Below are 18,373 nucleotides of genomic sequence, written 5' to 3' on the forward strand. Positions count from 1 at the left end.
CACACATCACCTCATCCCCCACTGCTCAGCACCCAGAGGGAGCTCTCCGGCCAGAAAGAGCGTCCCTTGCTGAGAAGGGACAGTCTAAAAGACAAAGTCAAATCAGAATATATAAAGGCCTCCTGAATATACAAGACAACGCTCAGCTCAACCCAAATGCAGCAGCTACCCAAGGGACCGGCAACAAAATTGAAACCAATATCATCACCACGAATGTGTCAACCATTTAAATTACTTATAAAAAGTAATCACGATTTCCACAACAGCTGTCAGACTTGGTAAGAATGATGGGTGAGCAGGATAAGCGAAACCTTTCTAAATGTTTGTTGTTTGGATAGAGGCTGAAGTTATTGATAACAATAGTGGTGAAACAAAGCAGATGCAAAGTTGTATTTCTTTCTTTTTGGCTTAAAAGAGCTTGTGTTTACTGTCTTACAGTCTGCGGGTGAGAAATCTAAAGTGGGCTGGCAGAACTTTACTCCCTCCTGAGGGCGTAGGGGAGAATCAATGTCTTTGTCCTTCGTAGTCTTTAGAGGCCGACTGCATCCTGCGTGGTCCTTTCTCAGGTCTTCAAACTCAGCAACATGGCACCCTCCCGTCAGTCTCTCTCCCCTGTCTTCTGCCACATCTTCTCGCATCCTCTTGCCTCCCCTTTCCCTCGCAAGAACCCCCCCTGTTTACTCTGGACTTGCCTGGGTAATCCAGGATCATCTCCCATTTCAAATTCCTTATAAGTTATATTTATTGATGTGTAAAACGAATAAAATTAACTATGATGAAGAACTGATTAAATTCATGATTAAAAGTAAAGAAAACAAATGAGCTGTTATGCAATAAAAGTGTTCGGATCAGTGGTCAGAAAAATGTGAGCGGATTAAATTCTCTCACTCAATGACAGGGTAATTTCATATTGTTAAGGACCCAACACCCAGCAATATAATGTTTATAACTATAAAACAAATGAGCAAGAAATATGTGACTAGATAGATGAAAATAGGTCTCAGGAACTAGAAAGGACGTTGGTCTGGAACATACTGGAAAACTCAGTGAGTCAAGAAAATGAAATAACTGGTATATATCCTATAAGAGAGGAGAAAAGGCAATTTCTTTTTATATGATTCTTCACCTGGAGACCCCATATGATGATGAAGGGCTAAGGTGGCTTCCAAGCTGCAGAGCCCAGCTTGACCACCTTATTTAGAGCACTGCTGGCCACACAGTAGGACTGAGAAAATATCTCTTGAAACCTAAATAAAGCCACTACTTAATGCCATAAGGATTGATTGATTCTGAAGATGTAATAATTGTGGACCCAAATGCACCCCAAATTATACATGTGCCTTAAAATAGAACAAAAGTGGACAGAACAACCAGGTGGCATAGATACCTCCCCTTGAAGGCCTCGAGGACAGGCACAAGCCTGTGAATGGCTCAGAATCTCCAGATTTTCTTTTGAGTTTAATAAACAATTATCTTTTTTGTTAACAAATCAAGATCTTTCTCTGCTTAGTATTTTATAACTTGCTTTTGACATTTATATAGAGCAGATAGCTTTTTTTAGGCACATATTTTTGTTGATTTCTAAAATCTCATTTCATGGATATTATACATCTTATTTAATAGTCTACTTTGATACATATTTGGACTAATTTCCTTGTTTTACTATTAGAAATTTTGTTGCAGTAAATAATTTTTCAGTCAATTTTGTACACATAGGCAAATATTTCTGTGGTATACAATCCTAGACGCAGAATATCGTGTTAAGGAATATGTAACTTTTAAATGTTCAACAGAGATTGCTTAATCATTGTGATAAGACGTTATTGTTATTGTATTTAATTTTTTCCAATGTGTAGGTGAATAGTGACATTTCATTGTTGGGTTACTTTGAATTTTTATTGTTGAGAGGGTTAAGCATATTTTTACATGTATATTAGAGACATTTATTTTTTTTTCCTGTGATTTGTGTATTTTTGACTTTTATACAAGTTACTTCTTGGGTTTTTGTCTTTTTACAAAAATAATTACTTGCCATAGCGCTTTAATATTATGGAAATTAAATTTTTCTGTGTCACATCTGTCAAATTCTTACCACTTGTCACTTCACACCCACAAGGATGGCTATCGAAAAGACAGATGATAACCAATGTTGTCAAGGAGGCAGAGAAATTGGAACCCTATACACTGCTGATGGGAGTGTAAAATGGTGCAGCCACTTTGGAAAACCATTTAGCAGTTCTTCAAAAAGTTAAACAGAGTTACATGTAAGCCAATAACTCGCGTTAGGGATATACTCAACAGAAATAAAAACATATGTCCACACAAAAGCTTGAACACGAATGTTCATAGCAGCATTATTTATAATAGCCAAAGAGTGAAAACAACCCAAATGTCCACAGATTGATGAATGGATAAGTGAAGTATGTCATATACACAGTGGAACATTGCTCGGCAAAAAGAGGAAGTGAAATAGCAATGTATGCTACAGCGTGGATGGACCTTGACAACATGCCAGCATGGGCGATGCCATCTGACACCTTCTGGGTGGTATTTCAGTGATCCCACTCCTAGGAATATATCCTAAGAAACCTGAAACACCAATCAGAAAGAATATATGCACCCCTATGTTCATAGCAGCACAATTTACAATAGCTAAGATCTGTAAACAGCCCAAGTGCCCATCAGCAGGTGAGTGGATAAAAAAGCTGTGGGACACTTACACCGTGGAATACTATGCAGCTGTAAAGAAGAAGGATCCCTTACCCTTTGGGACAGCATGGAGGGACCTGCTAAGTGATATAAGCCAGTCAGAGAAAGACAAGTATCACATGATCTCACTCATATGTGGAATATAATGAACAAAATAAACTGAAGAACAAAACAGATCCAGAGACATAGAAGCATGGAACAGACGGACAGATCTCAGAGGGAAGGCAGAGGTGGGGGGCAGAGTGGGTGAGGAGAGATTAGTCAAAGAACTTCAGGTGACAGCTTCTGCCAGCCATAGGCCCACAGTTCCTTGACCCAGGCACCACCAAGGACCTCTCCTCCCTAGGGCCTCTCAGTCCCAGGTTCCCTGAGACTGGCTATTTGGTGCCTCTTCCTGTCTCTAAGATCATGAAATCCCATAGCAGGAGCATGACAGAAATGGCTGTGGAGGTGCTTTCTGCTCCCAATAGTTCAGTCTAAAGTCCGGAAATATAGAAGGTCAGGAAGCTCTGCACTGGGGACAGACACTAGTGGCTCTTGGTGAGCCTGTGAACTGAAGGGTGAGGGACCCCTGCTAGAGGTGCTGCTCACTTGAGCTGCATCAGAGGGGCTAGGTTTACCTCACAAAGGAGCCATAGATGAGACCACCTGGCTGGGGTATATAGCCAGAGGGCAGGGGCAGCCCTGAGCTTAGGACCCACCAACACCCTGACCAAGCACAGGCATGAACTGAGTGTCCTGGGGACCCAGAGTGGCCCATGAGGTTGGAGCTGATCAGAGCTCAAGTCCCCAGAAAGGAGAAAGATATCACCTGCGGTCCAGGGTGTCCAGCTCAAGGCTCAGCCAGAAGGAAACTGGTGAAGGGCTTGGTTCTGAGGTGGGTACAGCTGTACTGGGTAGGAGATGACAGAAATACCAGGGTGGCCTTCAAGTATGCCCCAGGCCGCTTATTCCAGACACCACAGAGCAGAAAGGCTCATAGGCCAAAGTTTGCTGCTCGAATCGCACGTGTAACAAATCAGTGTAAACCACTGACCAAGGAACAAGGCCATCAGAAGGAGCAGGTTAACAAGCGACAGATACGCGGCACGTGGGGCAGGGGGGAACCTGGGCCGGCCACGCTCCCTGCTGCAGCGCCTTCTCCAGGCGAGTCTGCCTTGCCCTTGCACAGCTGGGCATGTGGGGTGGCCTTCTGAGCATCCCAGGATTTGGTTTAAATTTTCTGGGGAGAAGACACATGGGGCCAGAATGGTCACCGGTGGGCAGTAAGTGAAGATCTTCTGAGTATTGTCTGCTGTGTGTATCGCACGTGTACTTAATAGCTGATGAATTTCAGGGTCACCTTCTATGTTCAGCTCAGGCATGAGGCACTTACCACTGGTCTGTAACGAGCACAGCTGGATTCTGCCTGCTTGCTGCTCAGTCATCGTCTATTCTTAATTGTTCTGCCTGTCTCACCACCTACATCCTGATTTAGCTTATACAGTAGCACTGAGTCTCCTCAAGAGCAAATGTGCATTACCAGCTGTGGTCTGTACACACGCGTGTGTCAGGTCAAGTGGGTGTACAGGCTCAGGTCAGGGCAAGAAGTGAAGTCAAGCTCTCGCTTTGTCAAGTGGCCAAGGCATTGGCTTGACTTCTTTGTGAGTCTCATTTTCCTCAGTGTAAAAGGCCCCATGGGGAATGGCAATGATTAAATGGACTACAACATGTACAATTCTTATTACAGGGTTTGGCAAGACTCACCAATATTCAATAAATAGATCCCAGGGTGATTACTAATGAGCCAGACTAGAAAGAGGTGAGATGCAAGGCATACTTTTGAGGCTGTACCAAGACTTTCATATATACTCTTGGAATGGAAATAAGAAAAGTTTTTAAATATATATATATTGATTTCAGAGAGAGGAAGGGAAAGGAAGAGAGAGAGAAACATCAAAGATGAGTCATTGATCGGCTGCCTCCTGCACACCCCCTACTGGGGATGGAGCCCAAAACCCAGGCAAATGCCCTGACCAGGAATTGAACCCTGATCTCCTGGATTATAGGTCGATGCTCAACTGCTGAGCCATGCTGGCTGGGCGTAAGAGAAGTTTTGAGACCTGTCATCTCCCCGTGGCAGTGCATCTGCTGCAGGTGCTCGTGCCCACTGGTTCACACAGACTTGATGCAGTTACGCATCTTCACCGGATACACAGGGACCTTGCAGACAAGGCAACAGGGGTCTTCTGTCAGGGAAGAAATGTGTGTGTGTGTCTGTGTGTGTGCACGCACGCTTGCACTTACGTGTGGTGTACTTCCCTGTGTGAGTGTGTAGATGCATGCATCCTCCCAGAAAGAAAAGAGCCAAAGTGGGAAAATGGACTGAGTTGTGACTGCAGATTTCTCACATGGCTCCTCTTCGGGGAAGGAGAGAGAACCCACAAAAAAACAATGTTTACAGAGATTCTTTCCTTCTCACCCACAGCAGTGTCAAGAGGAGCTGCGGGGGTAGACGCACCAGGGCTAGTCCAGTCTGCTTAGTGCCCCAACATTGGAAGGACAGGAGGAGCTCAGCCTGCGCTCCCTTGGCCGAGGTGCCATGGCCAGACTCTACTCAAGCCTCCTGCTCCTGGTGGCCAGCATGGTCCTTGTGTCCAGAGCTGCCCATGCCTGGGGCACGCCAAAGGTAGTGAGAGAATTCGAAGACATCCCGGAAAACTACGTCTACGTGCAGCAGGCGCTGTGGTTCGCCATGAAGGAGTATAACAAGGCCAGCAGAGACGCCTACAGCTTCAAGGTGGAGAAGGTCCTGAAGTCCCAGGAGCAGGTTGGTGGGCTTGGCTCCTCGGTTCTCTGCACATCTGTGGTCGTGGTGGGGCCATTATTTGTGATGCCAAGACCAGGGAGTAGAAAACAGCTCAGAGATGCGTTTAGCCAAACAAATTAATTTTATTTTAGGGGTTTTGGAAAGAAAATTAATTGTAATTGATCCTTCATTATTCTGAGACGAAATAGAAAATATCCATTAAAATAACTTAAAATTGATTATACTACATCATAAAACATGTTGCTATAATGTACATGTGGAATAAAACATGTACAATTCTTATTATAGGGTTTGGGAAGACTCACTAATATTCAATTAATAGATCCCAGGGTGATTACTAATAAGCCAGACTAGAAAGGGCTCATTAGTAATCACCCTGGGATCTATTTGGGAAAATTTGGGCTAATATCATCAAAATGAGTGAAGACAGGGATAAATTATTATACAATAAATAAGCAAAGAAACTACAAATCCAGCTTTCACTGATAAAGAGAATCAGGGCAGAGAAGGGAAGGCTTTTCTTTACAGGAGAATGCTACTTATAGATGTCAAAGAATATGTAACTAAAAAGTCACCCTTTGCAACCACCACGGTAATAACTAACTCAGGCAAAGATCATCAATAAATTTTATAACCATTGGGTGAGACAGAGCTGGAGAACAGATTTCTGCAGGGATTATTTAATTAATCACAATGGAGAAAAGATAGACTTTCTGGCGAACACCGAACACTGGGAAAAATGGACATGTGCCCATGATGTGATATCACTGAAAGGACACAACATCACAAAAAAGCATACCCCGACCGTAGTCACGAGGAACAATCCAACAGATCCATATTGTGGGGCATTCCATAAGATCACTTAAGAACATCAGCGTCGCCCTTGCTGGTGTGGCTCAGTGGTTGGGTGTTATCCCATGCGCTGGGGGCGGGGGTGAGTAAGTGGGGTAGTGGCCGTGCTGGTTTGATTCCTGGTTGGGGCACTTGCCTGGGGTGTGGCTTGATCCCCAGTGGACGACCTGCTGGGGGCAGCCGATTGATGTTCTGCTCTCCCATTGATATTTCTCTTTCTCTCTCCCTCTCCCTTCCTGTCTCTCTAAAAAGCAATAAAAATATTTTTAAAAATATTTAAGAAATTTTTTTAAAGAAAGAGCACTGTCATGAAAGACAGAGGAAAAAACTGGGAACCTGATTTGGATTAAAAGAAACTTAAACATAACAATAAATGTAATGTATGATCTTGTATTATCTCTTGGATTAAAAAAAATTTAGAAAGACCGTTATTAGGGCAATTAGAGGAATTTGAATAGGAATTATATGGTGGCCGTGAGCATTGGGACAATGTAGGATTTCCTGAGAAAGATGATTGGGCTGTGATATTGTACAAGGGGGTCAAGGCAGGGCTGGTGGCCGGTGGTGGCTATTGGATATGATTTAAATCAGTCCCTTTTATGATTTGGAAATATCCCTCAAGTATGAAGCAGTGGGTACCAGCTGGGTATGGATTTTGCTTGGCAGGGGACTTTGGCAATACCTGGAGACATTCGTGGTCATCACAGTGGAAGGGCCATCTGTTCACATCCAGTGGGTGGAGGCCAGGGACCCTGCTGCTATACACCCTGCAGCGCACAAAAGAGGGAGCCAGCCCAAGGTCAGTGGTGCTGAGGCTGAGAAGCTCGATAGCTGGCTATAAGAAAGTTCTAGGAGTACATACGCTTGGAAGTTGTTGAGTTAAAACATGAAAGTGAACACTCATTGCTTGCATTTTCAATCTGACTCATTCTTGGGGGCACCATCAGGAGCAGTGTGCTCTGTCCTTCCAGATATATTCTACACACTGCCGGCCTACCTTCCCATTTTCTAATGTGGTCAGGACAGGAGGTCAACTAGGCAGTTCATACTGAAAACTTAAAGGTACTCATGAAATCACACTTAGAATTCTGCCTGCCACATCCATTTAGTTCAAAGCCCAGGAAATTTGTCCAGAATTTCTAAAATGTTTGCTATATTTTCTGAATTATCACTTATTCTTCTGGGATCAGTTACTATGTTTACCTTGGCCATTCTCGTTCATATATTCTCTCCCCTAAATCTTGTAAAACTTGTTTTCTTGTTCATTTTTTGATCATAAAAGCCCACATTTACCGCTGTGCGGCTCCATGTCCCCACAAGGCACCCCTGAATAGAGTGCATGGTGGGCTTGGCACAGATGAGGGAGGTGCTCTGGAAGTCAGGAAATTTGGAGGGTGGACCACATGGAATAGGTATATATTGTTCAAATTGCCAAAGCATGGGAGGCTTTGGAGAGAAGCAATACGCTCTAAGTATATTTCAGTTCTGGGATGTCTTTTCTATTGACTAGGCATGAAGATGCTATAAGCTCTGCTGTTTTCTTCCCAAACTCCAATAAAGTTCTATGGAGAACAGTTTTCTTGCTTTATCTTGAGACAGTTGTTGTTACTTTAAGATTAAATACCATAATGAGAGACAGAGAGAAAGAGGGGGGGGGGGAGAGAGAGAGAAAGAGAGAGGGAGAGAGATCAAAGTATGGACCCTCCTCCCCACTTACTCCAACACTTCTGGCAAGGGAACTATAGGAGAGGGTCATTGACCCTACATAGGCATGTTTATTTATCAGAGACTGCTATTATGACATCTAAGTTTTAAATTATTCATTGACAGGTCACAGATGGTTTGGACTACTTTCTCCAAGTCCAAATTGCCCGAACAGTGTGCAAGAGAACTTCAGAGGAAAACGTAAACTGCCCATTCCAACAGGATCCCCAAATGAAAAAGGTTCGTGGCTGAGACGGGGGAGTGGCTGCCGTGGTTAGGCTTGTGTCCCAGGCGGATAAGATGGGTAGACCCAGCCCTGCTTTGATTTTCACGTTTCCTTTTCTAAACCATATTCTGACTCTCTCACACACACACACACACACACACACACACACACACACACACACACACACACGTGCACGCACAGTGGCCTAAAGCAACACCGGAGCATTATTTTTCATTCTTCTGCAGTCTGGGCTGGGCTCTGATCCCTGTGTTGTGTGCTGCGGTAAGAACGTTCCAGACATCTGCTCTACTTACACGTCTGGTGGTCTCAGCTCGGACAGCCGAAACAGTTGGGGGCTGGCTGCCATCTTTCCCTCTCACTCTGCTCAGGGCCTCTCCATGGGGCAAACTTGCAGGGTGACCAGTTACCCTGGTTTGTCCAGCACTAAGGGGTTTCCTAGGATGTGGGGCTTTCAGTGCTAAAACCAGGGACAACCTGGGAAAACTGGGATGAAATATCATCCTACACTTGGGCTTCCTCACAGCATAGAGGTTTCTAGGGATTTGCACTTCGAAAGGAGGGAGCAGAAGTGCCACCAGTCCTCCTGAGGCCTTGGCTTGGAAGTCCCGGAATGTCCCATCACATTCTTTTGGACAAATTAAGTCATGGGGTGAGCCCTGGTTCAAGAAGAGAGCTCAGACTCCCCTCTCCACGGGCAGAGAGTCACGCATTTACTAGCAGGAAAGGAATCGATGGCAGCCATCCTTGTGGACTGTCTGCCAGAGGGGGCTTACCCAGTAGAAAGCATGGCCTGACTAACCGCACAGGCTTGTTACTGCTCTCAGCTGGTAATGCCATAGCGAGCTTTCCTTGGCTGGTTCCAATAGTTCGGCTGCTGTACAAAGGCCTGGAAGCTTTGGGTCGGTTCCAAGACTCCTAGCCCAGTGGCCTCACATGCCCACTCTAGTCTTATATGTTCAGCCTTCTGCTTTCCCCCAGTCTTTGTATTTTATGCAACTTTAGTTCTACTTGACGCTGCCATATACATTTCCATTGATGTAATGGAGGTATCCCTACTTTGTTTTAATTCTAACTGAATAACATTTTTAGGGGAGAGGAGGGACACAAGTTCACACATCCCACACGGTGAGCCTGAAGCCCTGCTCATTCTACGGGCCCTGAAAAGAGCGCTATGCGTCTCCTCCCAGCTCCCAGAGTGGAAGCTTTCTTGGTGGTATCTGTCCAAGCTCTGACCCCCATCCCCTCCCCAGGGCATGCAGGACCCTGTACTATTCTTGCGTTGCCTCCCCTGGGAAGGACCCACTGGGCCCTCCATGCAGCATGGGGTCTTCATGGGCTGCAGGGAAGTTGGCCCTACTAGATGAAAACCAGAGCTGGAAGCAGGGTTTCTAAGGATAGCCAGCTCCTGGGCTATCCTGGGGCAAACAGGTACCAGGAAGTGAATTGGCAGGAGCCCATCCTGGTGAGTGAGGCCGGCTCCTCTGCAGTCAAGTCTCAGGTCAACAGCTCTGAGGCTGATGGGGTATGGCTGGCTCAGACCACCTCTTACTATTCCCGAAGCCAAATCCTCACGCCTTTAAGTAGGAACTTTAAAAAATACCTTTCTTCAATTTTCTTTCTTAAAGCTGATTATTCTTTTTGTCTCTTTTAGATGTTTCTTTGCACCTTTATCATTGCAACCAAACCCTGGGTGTTTGAACTCACTATGTTGAAGAATCAATGCAAAGATGTCTAATTATCTTCTAGTACATTCTACTACTCTCACTTTCAGTTAAAGAAGCAAAGACACTTGTGAAACATTCAAATAACACAGCTGACCCAATGACTTCATTTTTGTGGGCTTTTTGCTTTTCCGTGGCCTTTTTTCTTGTGTGTGTGTGTGTGTGTGTGTGTGTGTGTGTCGGAGGGGCTGAGATCATGAAGGAGGTTAACGTGACCAGAAAGAGGCACTTTTGGAGACTTGAATGTGGAACTGTAGCACTGGTATGCAGATCAAGATCAGCAGGGGAATGTCAATAATAACGCAGGAGCCTGTTCTAACTTAGACATGTGAGAGGTGGTGAGGCTCAGAGGCCACCTGGCTGACAGGTAAAACCCCCTATGAGTTCTTTCTTGGCAGGACCCATGGCAAGCACCTGCGCCTCTTTGTCTAAGGGTTTCCTCTTCAGCTATAACGGGCAGGCTAGAGTGCTGAGGAGGTAATGCCCCTGCGAGATCTCAGCCAGTGGCTGAAGTTGTAGGATAAATATCTTAGCCTTCTGATGCCCCAGAAGATAACACCAAAACTTGTCCTGCCCGGTCTTTGGGAGGAGCCCAGCAAGATGGAGCCTGCTGACATTGGGATTCTGCTCACTGCTACATGCTGCTTCCAATCCACTTCCCCATGAACCCTTCTGGTGTTTTCTGGGATCACCTCCAAATAGAACACTTGCACCTGAATTTTGGTCTCAATGTCAGCTTCTGAAGGAAACAGCCTCATGGTGGAGCCCGGGTAGCCAGCCCAAGGCACCCTGGGAGCTGGCCTGGGTAAGGCCAGGGAGCAGGGCATACTTCATCTGCACCTCCCTCATCGCAGCCAGTGGGAAAGGCATGCCTGTGCCTCCCCCCTCCTCAGTGCGCTCACAGAGTTCTGGAGACACAGGACAAGTAGATTTTGTCATATTGCTTCTCCCCACCTCCAGAAAGGGATGCTCCCTGCAGCACCTGCAGTCCCGTCCTCTCCACCCACCTCTGCTCTTAAGCCCCAACCGCTGTGGGAGCTCAGCCTGTGCTGCTGAGCACTTGTTCCTAGAGCCGGCAGGTCCCACCTGGCCCCATGAGCAGCCCCTCAGAAGGTCTTTCTTCTCTGAGCTCTACAGTGAGGTTACACGCCTGGAGGGACCTGAGTCGTCCACACACCCCGGGCAGGTCATTTTCCTCCTACCAGTAATACCTAGTGCAAGCATGTGGGGCCAACCACACTTTATGGTCCACACCTGAGGTCAGCAGTGCACCGATTCAGGTTTAACTCTTCAGAACCTTCTGGGCCCTTCTGACACAGTGAGTCAGGATGGAGACAGCTCAACTGACTAATGAGATTGTTTATTTGCTCATGGTTGCCGGTGTTTGATGTGATATGGAGGGAATTTGAACACGTGGGTGTTTGGATTCTGAGACAACTCAGTCTGGGCTCATTCTCCCAAGGTTTGAAGACTCGCTAAAGCCTGCGACCTTGGCCACCCAAAGGACCAGCAGCCCACTAGAAGTAGGGCCTCCAACCCTCCTCCTGGGAGATGGTGCTTCTTAGATGACACATGGGTGACAGAAGCATTGGCTTTGCCATCAATTCCTTTTTCCCCTCTTAGATCATGAAAAAAAAATTTTTTGGGGGGGGGGAGCGGGATCTTTCAAGCAGGATGTGTTTCTTTTCCAGGCTGGGTGGTCACGGGGGCGGGGCAGGGGGAAACCAGAGTTCTCATCCCACGGGCTGTACCAGGACCTGAGGGGGTGGTGTGAGCTTAGGAAGCAACCTGAAAATTTGGGATGTGTGAAGCTGTGCTGAGGAGCAGGCAGGGCAAGGACTGCTGACAGCAGGGCTGGTCTCCTGCCCCTGCTCCAGCCCCCTCCCCTTCCTTTGTCCCCTTGGGAATGGTTGGGCATCGGCAAAGGGCCCCTGGAGCTCTCCATCTCATTGTTACTTTGTGTTTGATTCTGTATTTCTTGAGCCCCAGGGCTGTGCCATGACCCTGACCCCTGGGAAGCCAAGGAAAATGTCTAAATGTTCCCTGGCAGATGGGAAAGTGGCCACAGAACAGAACACGAGATATGAATGCAGAACATTTGATAACCGTCACAAGCAGCTCTTATCTTCTGCTGCCCCAGGCCTGGGAATCCACCCCTGAGAATGTTGGGGATGACACCCTGAGGTCTGGGAGTGTCATATGTTACCCCAGGGTAGGAATTTAAACTTTGGTCTCGAGTGGTTGTCCAGACTAAGGTGAGATGTTTGTGCAGGGTGGGGACAACGTAGGGACTGTGGGCTGCTCAGGTAGCCTCCAGATTTCAAAGGCTCGCAGTGCAATCAAGGCTGGCCTGGGCCTGGCAAGGATGCAGGCATCCGAACCTGGGCCTCTGTCTTTCTTGCTCTCTTCTCTGCCCACAAGACCTGTTGTCCATTATATTATAAAATAGTCCATAGAAATTGTTATTTTTAATCATTCTTTTTCCTCAGCACATAAAGAATGTGTAGCTGTGCTAGAAATAAGAAAAGAGCAAACTGATATGTCAGTTCTTCAGAATAAAGGAGATCCTCTCTCTGGCTGAGATAAGTGAGAAAATGAAAGTCAAAGTATCCCCAGGTCTTATCTGAGCGTGCTGGGGAGGCTGGGGCACAGGACGTGCAAGGACATCGGGCTACTTGGGGGAAAACGTCAGTTGCTATGGGCTCTGAAGAAGGCACCTTTATAACTCAAGGGAAGGGGTAGCTTTGGATCGCAGTTTCAACCACGTCTGTGTGTAATTAAGTACAAACCTCTTTAATCAATTCGAGGTTTGAGTACATACACTTTGGGATTACTTGTTATACAAAATAAATAACTGGGATGGATATCTATAACTGTCAATGGATCTAGATTATGTAATTTAGAAGGAATATTCTTTCTGGCTTGAAATAACCTTTTGCTATCTGTGGTTTGGAAATCCAGGTGGGCTTTGTTGGGGTCTTTTATGAAGTTGTGGTCAAGATATTAGCTGGGACTGCAGTCACCTGATGGCTTGATGGGGCTGGAAGATCCACTTTGAAGAGGCTCACCCCCAAGGCTGGAGGCCTCATTTCCTCACCAGCTGTTTTCAGAGCACACGTGGACTGGGTCTCCCCATAGGCCCGCTCCACAGGGCAGCTGGCTAAACCCAAAGCAAGGGATCCAAGAGAGAGCAGGGGCCAAAGGGAAGCAGAAAGCCACAGGGCCTTTTATGAGCCAGTCCTTGAAGCTGTACAGTGTCACTTACACTTTATTTATTAGTTAGAAGCCAGTTACTGAGCCCGACCAACACAAATGGGGAGAAAATACACAAAAATTTAGGCTCTACCTCTTGAATGGAAGCCTTTGTGGACAGATCACTAAGCCACTGCATAGTCTACAAAAAGAAAATAGGTTAAGGTAGTAAAGTAAATATTTTACAAAGTTTTAGATGTCCATTAAAGCCTGTTAGTGAAAAATTCATACGAGAACTGAGAAGAGAAAGGAAAAAGATGGAAAGAGGGAAATGCTGAGGACACAGTGATGTGGATAAGACTGGGGGAGAAACACAGGAAGAGGAGAGATGAGAAGATACTTGGACAACAAAAGAGATAGATAATGAAAGAAGCAGAACAAAGCTCCAGGAGACCTCGAGGTGTCTTCTGCTAGAGCTCTGCCTTCCCAAAAATCAAGCGCTCGCAGGGGCTGAGTTCTCTGAGGCTGGACAGCAAGCTGTGCAGCAGGTCCCAGTTCTGCGAGCTGCTGGTTAGTGCTCCTGCCTAAAGCCCAGGCTGAGTGTCTCAACAGCCGAATTTAAATATGGACCAGGGCCCCGGCAACGTGGCTCAGCGATTGAGCGTCAGCCTAGGATCCAGGAGATCGCGGTTTGATTCCCGGTCAGGGCACATGCCTGGCTTTTGGCCTCATCCCCGTAGGGGGTGCGCAGGAGGCAGCCGATCAATGACTCTCTCATCATTGATGTTTCTCTCTCTCTCTCCCTCTCCCTTCCCCTCTCTGAAATCAATAAAGATTTATTAAAATAAATAAGTAAACATGGACCAGGAGTTAGGTCGTCAGTTGGGTAAAGCACGTGGTGATGCCTACCCCTCTCTTTGCATTGAATTGTATGCACTTAGTACGTTGCCGAACATTATGTATGAGGTTTGAACTCTGAGTCAGAGAAGGGGTTCACATAGAAAACTGGGGGCTCACTGAGTGTGACTGAGCCACGCTCCCCTAAGAATCTTGGTTGGCACACCCTTGGGAAGCAGATAGGGCAGCTCTGATGGTAGCCCTGCATTGCAGTCCTCACTCGGATGTCTCAGCTCCCGGCCTGGACCACACCAGAGGTGCATACAGGCCCACGCGGCCTCCGTGCTCCTGGGCAGGTCCGCAACCTCCTTTGTAGGCCATGGTTCCTCTTGATCTTTCCCTTCTTATTCTGTAGGGTCCCGAAAGTGGTTTGGCTTCGTCTTGTGTCCTTGATGATTCCCAGACCTTTGTCCTGGTTTGAAGGGTCAGATGTCCAGTCCACCGAGTCAGCTGGTCCCATGCCTAGATCCTGCCCTGGCCTAGGACTACTACTGGCTCTGCCCAAACCTCTACATCCTGTCTCTATCAGGTTTTGTGGGTGCCCCATTCTATCACCACTGGCTAACTTTAACTTCCCCCTCACATCTCCTGGCATGAGGCTGGTGTGCCAGTGCATTAGGCCCCAAACAATGAGAAAAACTGACCAACTCCAGCCTTCACCCTGAGGCCCCCAGGTGGCCACAACTCAGCTGGTGATTCTCAGGCAGATGTTTGGGGCCCTTTCCCAGAGCTCCGTTACAGGTTGCCTTCTATCGCCCACAAAGCTGGCTCCGGGAAACCCATCCTCCTGGCTCTGCCCCGCCTTGTCTTGCTGACCTTCACTCCACTGCTGTGTCTGGGGATCGCCTTCCGTTTCTACCTCTTGCAGTTGTGTCTTCATTACAGCATCTGGTTCTGGGGCAAGCAAGTGAAGTCTTCTCTCCCCACGGGGGCACTGAGGGAGTGCTGTGGCTGGGACTCAGCTGCAGGGGACCTCTTCTCCTATCACTGATCTCTCCCAACCCACCCTGCCTGAGCCTTATTCCTCTGTCCTGGACAGGAAACAATTTTAACTGCTTTGGATGGAGGAGGCAGGGTCACATGTGGGAGGGGACAGGGCATAATAGCAGAGAGGAGGCCCACGGGAAGGATATGTCCTGGATTAGATAAAATGGGCCACTGCCCGGGTAGGGTAGGCTCGGGTGGGAGTCTGAGCCGGAAGGGCCATGGGTGGCTGGTTGCTCGCAGCTCTGCTGTGCCAGCAAGGGAGGTGTGCTCTGCCCTGGGCCATGTTCCTGCTCTTTGTAGGTTCCCAGCTCCTAGTGGCTCACAGCTCGACTTCTCAAGAATCAAAGAGTGATAACCAAAAAGTCATGGATAGCTATCTCCCTGCCACTGTGGAGTATGCCTTACACACATTCAACATGAGGAACAAGGACAGGAATGCCTACAGGCTGGTGCGCATCCTGAAATCCTGGATGGAGCAGGTAGGCAACCACATCTTTGTGGCCCTCTGGCCTTCACTTGTATTAAGTCAGGGTAAAGCACGGGGACACATCAAAGGATCCTGTATGCCATTTGAAGTTTATAAAATAAAATAAAAATACAACCTATTTAGTTTCAGACTTTATAAAAGTTTTTGCATAGAAATTTAAAAAATCAGAGCAATGTCTACTCACATACAATGTATATTTTTAAGTATTTATGACATTGTTTCATGAAGAATGACCTCAACATATAGCCTATGGGGAGATAAAAGTATCCAGCAAGAAAGAGATGCACAGAGAAAATGTTTGAAAAGATAGGGTGAAGAAATATTTCAGGGAAATAAAATTTAAAAAGGTAATTAGAGAGAGAGAAACAGAGAGAGGGGAGGGGAGGGAGTGTAGGGTTGAGGATCAGGAGCAGTGAGTTCTCCCCTCAAGCAGAGGTCCCCCTGGGAAGTCAGGGCCTCTGCTGTGACTTCCATGAGCTCTGGGCTCCCTGCAGTGGTATCCGCCTATGTGGGTTGATGGGATCTTACACTCTTTCCAGATAATGGTTTTTAATCCTCAAAGGTTCTCCTCCCATGGAATCTCTTTCAGAATGCAACCGGCAATGCCCTTTTCATTTGGGCTGCAGACACGAACAGGGAAGCACTTCTGGTTGTGTGCCTGCATGTGTGTGTGTGCCTGCGTGCCCGCGCGTGTGGTGTCAGGGGCATTACTCTCTCGCCTTCTGGACCTCTGCACCGAGAGCCCACACCAAGGGCAGAGGGTCTCCACCCTCGGCTGAGCTTAACCCTCTGCGGACACTGGTGTGCTACATCCCCACTGGGTCAGGCACGCTGGGCTCTCTCAGGCTGACCTCTGGCTGGGATTTTTATATCTAGAGTCACAGCCTGAGTTTGGGCGTCAGGGATAATGGGTGGGATGCAGTGGGAAGATATGGGTTAAAAAGAGGAGGCTGGAGCGGAGGAGTTCAGCACATTTCACAGTGCACTTTGTAATAGAAGTTGGTCCTTGAAGCCATCATCTCAGTGTGTGTGTGTGTGTGTGTGTGTGTGTGTTTCACTAGCATTGTATGGCATTTTTCTGATCTTGGGCAGGTGAAGGGTGTGACTGTGGGGGTATAGATGAGTCTCCTTCTCCGGGGTAAAACTTATCAAGCAAATTCTTGCAGAGCCAACACCCTCCCAGCCACTTGTCACCTGTCCCTGGGGATGCTGTAGAAACTAGAAGCACGCTGAAAAGGAAGGTGGGGTCTCCCTGTGGCACTTGCAAATGTGAGACTGCAGTGTGTGATATTAATAGTGTGTGATAGCCTTGCTTCTACCCCAGGGCTGCCACTGGGCTATGTGCCTCTTTGCCCAGAACATCCCAAGCCTGGCTTTAACCCAAGGGAGCTGATCCAGACCCAGAAGGAAGCCCCATACAGAGGACTGTTTGGGTCTGTTCCTACCCTCTGTGTCTAAGCTAGCAGCTACACAATGGGATCATGAGGGATGTTTCCCCTTTAACGTCTATCCGTACCACAGGCAGAAAACATGATAGCTTTCTCCATGGAGTTGGAGCTTCGCAGGACCAAGTGTGGCAAATTTGAGGATGACATTGACAACTGCCCCTTTCAAGAAAGCTCAGAGCCGAACAATGTAAGACTCACGTGCGCCTCCTTCAGGTTCCACGGCTGTGGTCCTGCGCAGGGGTAGAATGGGGGGTGGGGCAGAGGACCTGCCATTTCTGGGGACACAGGTGAGTGAGGGACCTGCTGGCCATGCTATAGCCACTGCTTGTGCTAAATACAGAGCCCAGACTGTCAGGTAAGCCCCGGCATCCACTGGGAGGCCCCTGGCCAATCTGGGATCCTGACTGCCCACTTGCCCCATTCAGTTGTCTCAACCTTGGGCCATACTGGTGATAGATCATTCCTGTCCCTGAGGTCTGGGTCTCCTGGTTCTGGCCACAAGATGTGCTCTTCCTGCTCTGTGGCCACTTCCCTTTCCTGCCTTCAGGGGGGAGGAACATGTCAGGGGTGGCCAACATCACCTATGACCGAGGGGTCAGTTCTCAGGTCCCCGTCACTAAGCAGAGCCTGATGGGGGTTTGAGTGAGGGGAGCCAGCTGCCCTGTGTCCCATGCTCTGCCCCCGGCCCTGAGGAGCTGTGGTTCCTGCTTGGGGGTAAGGGAGAGGGGACCCCTGCTCTAGGACAAGCCCACCTCAGGTCAGGGCTACTTGAGATAAGGCCCACTGAGAAGGACATGTTTTGCTGTCCTAGGGGCCTGGGTCGCACTGGGACAGCCTAGGGGTTTTCTTGGGGACCACAGGCCCGGGAAGAGCAGAGTGACACAGGAGACCCTGGGGCTAGGAGATCAGGAACACCCAAGACTTAGGTTGGGGCTGCGCCTGAGGGCCGGAGCCTGCATCCCCAGCCGCTCACCTTGCAGGTGCGCCTTTGGGATGGGCGCTGTCTGCAGCTCCCCACGCTCACTCCTGTGCTCGTTCCCTCAGACCTTCACCTGCTTCTTCACCGTCAGCACCGAGCCCTGGAGGACGCTGTTCCAGCTCCTAAGCAAGAAGTGCCATAAGGGGGTCACCAAGTGACTCCCACTCCAGCCCAACCTCTCTACCCCCCTCGGACACCAGCAGCTCTCCGTAGGGGCCCTACGGTGGCTGAGCAGCTCTGAGCTCTATTCTCTGCCTTGCAAATATCTGGAGTCCCACACGTGGGCGTTGTAGAAATTCCTCACAGTCCATGTTTTTCGTGTAGAACAGTCCATTAAACAT

General features: G+C 47.9%; 2 protein-coding genes across 2 annotated transcripts; both read left to right on the top strand.

Moving 5' to 3' along the window:
- Nucleotides 1–5,290: 5,290 nt before the first annotated feature.
- On the top strand, nucleotides 5,291–10,056 carry LOC308562561 (cystatin-13-like; the record flags this gene model as incomplete). The annotated part of the gene is made up of 3 exons (XM_081148787.1): nucleotides 5,291–5,518; nucleotides 8,201–8,314; nucleotides 9,973–10,056. The coding sequence occupies 3 exons, from the start codon at nucleotides 5,291–5,293 to the stop codon at nucleotides 10,054–10,056; spliced, it is 426 nt and encodes a 141-aa protein (XP_081004913.1).
- Nucleotides 10,057–15,483: 5,427 nt separating this feature from the next.
- Nucleotides 15,484–18,226, top strand: CST9L (cystatin 9 like; the record flags this gene model as incomplete). Its single annotated transcript, XM_081148343.1, has 3 exons — nucleotides 15,484–15,597; nucleotides 17,127–17,240; nucleotides 18,098–18,226. 3 exons carry the CDS (start codon nucleotides 15,484–15,486, stop codon nucleotides 18,188–18,190), a joined length of 321 nt encoding a protein of 106 aa, XP_081004469.1. The 3' UTR covers nucleotides 18,191–18,226.
- Nucleotides 18,227–18,373: the final 147 nt, after the last annotated feature.

Source organism: Miniopterus schreibersii (genome assembly GCF_964146895.1).
Source record: "Miniopterus schreibersii genome assembly, chromosome: 10".
Lineage (NCBI taxonomy): Eukaryota > Metazoa > Chordata > Mammalia > Chiroptera > Miniopteridae > Miniopterus > Miniopterus schreibersii.